This window comes from Diorhabda sublineata, chromosome 11, assembly GCF_026230105.1.
Source record: "Diorhabda sublineata isolate icDioSubl1.1 chromosome 11, icDioSubl1.1, whole genome shotgun sequence".
Lineage (NCBI taxonomy): Eukaryota > Metazoa > Arthropoda > Insecta > Coleoptera > Chrysomelidae > Diorhabda > Diorhabda sublineata.
In genome coordinates, this window is record NC_079484.1 from 15839866 (window position 1) to 15846843 (window position 6978).

Genomic DNA, 6978 nt, shown 5'->3' on the forward strand with positions numbered 1-6978 from the left:
TAGCGGGTCCGGCGGAATGGGTACTTCTGAACCAATGGGCCTAGGAAAAAAATAAAAAAACCATAATGTAAGAAAAAATCTATCTAGTCTATGGAGTGATTGATCAGATTTTTTTATTTGAAAAAAATTTAAGGGGAAAAATCTCCAAAAACTTTTTTTTCGAATTTCGGAAAATTTTTAGCCTAGCTCGAAAGACCTGATTTTTCTCAATCCAAAAATAATCGAATTTTTGAAATTGGCCCCTTTTTTGGGGGGGCTAGGTGGAGCCAAAAGTCGGAAATTTCGGAGAACCTCGATTGGGGGTGTGCAATTTTTTTACGTTACACGATAGCGAAAAAATGGGAAGTACGTTTTGGGGACAAAAAAATATCCATAATGCCACGATCAAAATTCGTGGGAAAAAATTCCGGAGTGGATTTGAAAATTTGGTTTTTCCGGAATTTTGACGTTTGAATATACCAGCGGGAAGCGCCTCGACATACCCTAGTCATTGGTATGAATTATTACCGAATTCCTCCCACTTTGTGAGGGTGACAGGAATCGCTAAATATTGAACCTGGAGATGCGATTTTCGCAGGATCTTCCGGATTTTGAGTGCCTATAATTGAAATAGGCTCGAAATATTTTTGGCACACCCCCCACCACCCTCCCAGGAGTTGCTCCGAATAGCACCGGAAGGCATATAGGATGGTGTTTTTAGGCATGAGAGTATGCTGCATATAGCTACCATAGTGAAAAAAAAATTCTAACCTCAAAATTTAGCGTCACCTTTGACGTCATTTATTGGCAACGATGGGTGAAGTTATATATATCAATCGATAGAGGAGAAACATAGAATTTTTTTGGTCATATACAGAGTGGTCTCGAAAAGTTTTCGTAATTTTTCTGATTCGTAATCTCGAAATTTCGAGAATAATCTCGTGAGTGATATCTATATGCCTATGTACGTAATTTTATTTTTCCAATTTGTTTTTGTCCCTTGCATATTTTTCGTATTTGACATATTAAGAAAGTTACGTTTTTTATTTTTGATATTGAGAGGGTGGCAAGCTTCGCTTGAGGGAGGCATGACATTTTTGTCGAAACAATTTAGACCCTCCATCATAAAGTATAACCAGGTGAGTAGCCAAAAATTTTTGAAAGGGGGGGCTGCCCCCCTCAAGATTTTTTTGGGGGGTCCGTAGCACCCTCAATCTTCATTATTTTTGATTTTCTATACAACGGTTTTTTTATTTTTTTTCTACGACGTCTCCTTCCCCTTCAAAAACCCAGCTCAAGTTGCGCTTTAAAGAAATTTTCGGAATATTGTTGTCATCCCTGAGTATAAAATTGAATAAATCCGAAACTATGGGAGTTATCATGGTATTTATGGCATCAATCGATGGAGTTATATATATTTATGTATATATATATATATATATAAATATATATATATATATATATATATATATATATATATATATATATATATATATATATATATTCATATATATATATAAATATAAACATTATTACGTCCGTACAAAAGTCATACACTGTTGCGTCCTCAAGAAAACCAAGAGTTAACCATGATCTTATTGTGTATACTGGTTTACCAATGAAGTAGATGGATAGGACTATATGTAGATAATTGATATTCACAATTTTCAAATATACAGATTTTCATTCATTCTACAACAATGCTGCTTCCTTATAACAAGTAACTTTGTCAGCTCCATATAATGATTACACCATACATTGCTGCATCCGTGCGGTGTTGTCAAACCGCCAGGACGCAATAATATACTATCATTAAATATCACATGAAATGTATATAATCTTAAAAGAGTTTCCTTGTAGAAATATATCTCTGATTTTAAGAATATGGAAAAGACAATGTAAAATACGCAATAACTCTAATAATTAGCTACTGGTATACACTTTTTCCGACTCAAAAAAATGGAAAGCATGTGGGGATAGCGGGATTGATCAGGTATGCCTCTATAATATACCTCCAGAGGAAAGTGATAACTATACTGGTGAAACATCGCAATCCAACAATAACCATAAATCGTGCAAAGTCAATTGTTACCCAACTTTTTAATCGTATTTTAAAGAGAATAGCCAGGAGGAAATGGATTGACCAAATCGAAAATATGGATATTGATAAAGAGAAAACAGAAATTGAGACAATAGCTAGGAACAGAAAGGGAACAGTACAAATAAATCATGAAACTAAATTTATACCAGTTTTATTGATTTTTTAAAATATAATAAAAATCCTTTATCTGCACTATCAACTCTATTTTCTGCTTTTAGTATAATAATTTTGAACAAATACTTTGATTTTTAGCCAATCTTTGTTGTTTATAATTTTTTCATATTTTGTTTTCAGATCTTCACATTCGAATCTTTTAGGGGGCTTCTTAGTTTTAATATGATCTTTAAAATAGTTTAGTATGACTTTTTTTTGGTCATCTGTCCAAGGAACCAGTTTACGATTTTTTTTCTTTTTAGTCCCTGCAACAGGTTTCCCATCAACGTTGTTTGTTGGAACAAAATCTTGAGCAGATGGCTTTGACGTATCTAACAGTTCCCTTATTATTGGATTTTCATCCTCGTCACTATCATTATCAGAGTCTCGGTCACTTAGAAGATTTTTTTCCATATCAATGTTTATTTCATCAATAGATTTCCCTTTATATTGATCTGCTCCGCCTTTTTCCATTACCATCAACAGTTTAGATATCTTCGCCGTTTGATAAACATCATCGGGTAGTCGATAGGAAGTTCTGTGAACACCACTTGTGTGTCCCATAAATGTCGCCAACTGTTCTATTTCCCCATTTGATAAGTTGAATAATTGCGATAAAGTTGCAAGATGTTTGCGCAGTCGGGTTGACGTAATTGATGATGGGTTTTGTGCTCCACATAATTTAGCATGTTTGGCTAACACTTTATAACCTATCAAATGTGAATTTGAATTCGCCATTGCGAAAAGATATGGGTTATTTATGGGCACAAAATGGTGTCTAACTTTTAACATTTTTTGATATTGTCTTGTATGTCAGAATGGAATAAAACTGGAACCCCTTTGCCTCGTTTACCTCGAATAACTACTCACTTCAATGGTTTTAGGAGAATTTTTTCGGGTAGAGAGACTACATTGTCAAATTCCTCATATTTTCGAGTATGGTTTGATGTATTCAGATGTGTATGTAAATACATTCGTTGTAGTTCTCCAGAACGTTTTCGATTTAATAAAATGACTCTACAATAAATAGTCTCCATCAGATTATTAAATGCTTGAATTGTATCAAACTTTTTTTTATATTGCTGATGGTCGATATCATCTTCTATGATATATTTCATATCCTCAACTCCTTTAATTAGGACTCTTAAAGATTCTCCAGCTAAGTCGATGAGATGATTCCTTAATAAACGCAAATCACTGGCAAGAGGTACAATGGTTACTTTGTTCCATTTGTTAAGATTAAGGTTGTAACTGGCATGTGAAGAAATCTCACAACTCCAATTAGTTTCAAAAAGACGAATCAACGTTTTCAAGTCCGCCTCTATTTCCGCAGTAGATAAAGTGGTACCTTTATTTTTAGTGTAAATAAAAGTAATTGCAATATCGCAACACTGTTTCAAAGACGTAACAATATTCATGGCGAAAGTTGGAGACAGATAAACATCTCGTTCCGAATCATATTTAGCAATTCGTTTTGTGGCTTCCACGAAAATGTCGAAATACTTTGGCTTCAAAGTTGAAATGAATGTGGTTATGGATGGATCCAACTTTCTTATTTCCAAAAGGATTTTAGAAAGTTCTCTCATTTTGCGTGATGTTACGTAAATAAAATGTTTTTCACGGTGCGTTTTTAAGTACTTAGCTCCGAACTCGCAAATAAGTGGATCTTTTTGAGCTTCCAAAGACAACTTGTCCGCTCTCATATGCGGGAATACTTCCTCTTTCAGTCGTTGATCTACTTTAGCATTATGGAATAGTTTTAACTGTTTGCTATTTTGACAGCTACCAGAATCTCTCTTTACACATCTTTTCTATGTCTGTATAAAAGTTTCGAGGAAAAATACCCTAAACAGTTGTTACAAGGTACTTTATCTCTCTCTGGTACATAACCCTCCCTAACAGGCTTAAAACAAGTGCCACCGTCGGCCAAATAATTTCCCTTTCTTCTAAGGTCATTGAATAGCTCTTTTCTTTCTTTACTTTTAACGGGTTTTGCTAAAATTCTTGCTACATCTATTTCGTTTGAATGGTTCCGTATCACATGGCGGCCGAAATTTAGAACCTTAGTTTCGCAATAATAACAGTGAACCGGTTTTCTCTTATATGGTGTTTTAATTGGTTTTGTACAACTTAAAGTACTCGGTAACCTTGAATTGTTACATAAATCTTGGTCTTTATCCATCGTTTTAGTAGTAATCAACTGTCTACTGCTTGAAGTATTCGGTACATTTAAATCGTATTCGTTATCTTTAGCTGTATCATACACTCCAATAGAGGGCGAATTAACATAATCAGTAGTAATCTTCGTCTGGGTTGAGCTTTTGTTTATATTAGGTTTCTTAGTCTTCTTCGGTGCTGGATTCTCATCAACATCTGAGCAGCTATCCTGCGAAAAAAATGTAACGTGAATTATCTCGTGAACCAATTAGGTGATAAATGTATAAGAATTTCTAAAACTAGAAAGAATTTAGTGAATAGCTATTTAAGTTCTTAGTGCCATAATAAGTGTTTTATAGTACGCGTCTGGAAGTTTACCGAACGAGCTGTATGCTAATTCTCTTACCAGACAAAAGTACTATAAAACAAGAATATGCCATGTATAATATACAAGGTTTTATCTTCGATCCCTCACCGCAATTTCGATCGACTATTTCTGCAATTTTTTATAATCACTAAGAACAAAACTAATACTAGTTTTTCTAAAACCCCTTAACAAAGTAGAATTCGACGCTTTCAAATCCCAACACAAAGTAAACGTTTTCCGGGAAATCAGTATGGGCCTGGATATTTATGTACTCACAGGCAAGGTCCAAAACCTATATTCACAATTTAATGAAAATGGAAAAAAAATTTTACTTAATTCGTCACTACTAGGACAATATAGAGAATCTTCACTTGACGAAGCATTAAAAGGATCTTCCGGTGTACATGGAGATGACTCTGTATTCATTTGAATTTTATCATATTCAAATATTTTGTTTGAGGTAATATTCAGTTCTGACTAAAATATAAAAAGCAAAAAAACGTTTGGATAATGGAGAAATTATTAGTTTTGTTTGGGAATACAAATTACCTGTTCTCTTGGTGAATGATTTTTGTCAATAATATTCTTTTGCAAGTCAGTATACTTCTCGTGGGGTGGTTTTATTATTGTATTATCAAGCACAACTATTTTGTTGTCATTTTCTTGCTTTTTAGTAAATGAAGTTTCCTAAAATACGTAATTATCTTTCAAAGTTTTTCAAAAATTATAGAGTGCGGTTTACAAAAACTTCACAATTTTTCCATATCCATAAATATTTCTTACTAGATGTTATAAATATTACGAAGTAATTTTAAAAAAGATTATTTACCGGGCTGGAAAATCCTCGATTACAAAACCAGATTGATTTTTTGAAGTTTGATGTTGAGTTACATTCATAAGCTGAAAAAATATTGATGCTGTAATTGGCAAACAAAAGGCAAATATGAAATATTTACATGATTTTTGGAGTCCGAAAACATCATTCCGTTTATCAAAAGTGTTTATATCTACTTCCAAATAACCATTTGTAGTTATTTCTGGAACATCTGCTACCGAGACATCCGCTACCGATGAAGGAGAAGGCGTTTTACCTATTTTGAATTTGAAAAATATTTGTAGAAAAATTAACATATGACAACATGTTTTTCAGTAGCTACAAAATTAAATTAAATTGCAAAATTTCAAAACTATCACTTTTACTCACTAAAAGACAATGAGTGACAATACCAATAATTATTATTTATTATTAGAAAATTTTTATAAAGACAAAAGTCATAAGAACATCACGAATGTAATAATGTCATATATATTATAAAAATACTTAACTTCTTCAGCATCAAAACTCAAGTTACTGAATATTTTATCAATGCGCCTTGTCATATTAGCACACTGGAAGCAACAATGTCTTAGAATAACACGATCTCACAAGCACAAGAAACGATAAAACACAATATTTTGGGTCTAAAAATAGAGAGCAGTGTTGCCATATCTCGGACGCAACAACATATTACGTTTCTAAAATATATACTTAAGTGTGTATACAATATTTGGTCCTCTGCCGGAAAATCAATAAACTAACAATATACATTTTCATCCATATTAGTAATATTATTGCGTCCAATTCCAAATAGAAAATCCAATAAAATCATAGAGAGATCACTATATGACGTTGAGTTTTATAAAGAAATAGAAATGTAGGAACCTTTGTTGACTGTTCTTGTTAATATTTTTCACAAACGTTGGCAAAAATCCACAAAAACATGGATTGACATTGTTGTGGATTTGAAAATTTGGTTTTTCCAGAATTTTGACGTTTGAATATACCAGCGGGAAGCGCCTCGACATACCCTAGTCATTGGTATGAATTATTACCGAATTCCTCCCACTTTGTGAGGGTGACAGGAATCGCTAAATATTGAACCTGGAGATGCGATTTTCGCAAGATCTTCCGGATTTTGAGCGCCTCTAATTGGAATAGGCTCGAAATATTTTTGGCACACCCCCCTCCACCCTCCCAGGAGTTGCTCCGAATAGCACCGGAAGGCTCGAAATGGTGTTTTTAGGCATGAGAGAATGCTGCATATAGCTACCATGGTGAGAAAAAAATTCTAACTTCAAAATTTAGCGTCACTTGTGACGTCATTTATTGGCACCGATGGGTGAAGTAATATATATATATATATATATATATATATATATATATATATATATATATATATAT

General features: G+C 33.3%; 1 protein-coding gene across 1 annotated transcript; it reads right to left on the bottom strand.

Moving 5' to 3' along the window:
- Positions 1-3099: 3099 nt before the first annotated feature.
- LOC130450050 (uncharacterized) lies at positions 3100-6613 on the bottom strand. Its single transcript, XM_056788211.1, has 5 exons — positions 6605-6613; positions 5307-5444; positions 5034-5234; positions 4078-4619; positions 3100-4015 (listed from the first exon to the last, which is right to left on the bottom strand). The coding sequence occupies exons 1-5, from the start codon at positions 6611-6613 to the stop codon at positions 3100-3102; spliced, it is 1806 nt and encodes a 601-aa protein (XP_056644189.1).
- Positions 6614-6978: the final 365 nt, after the last annotated feature.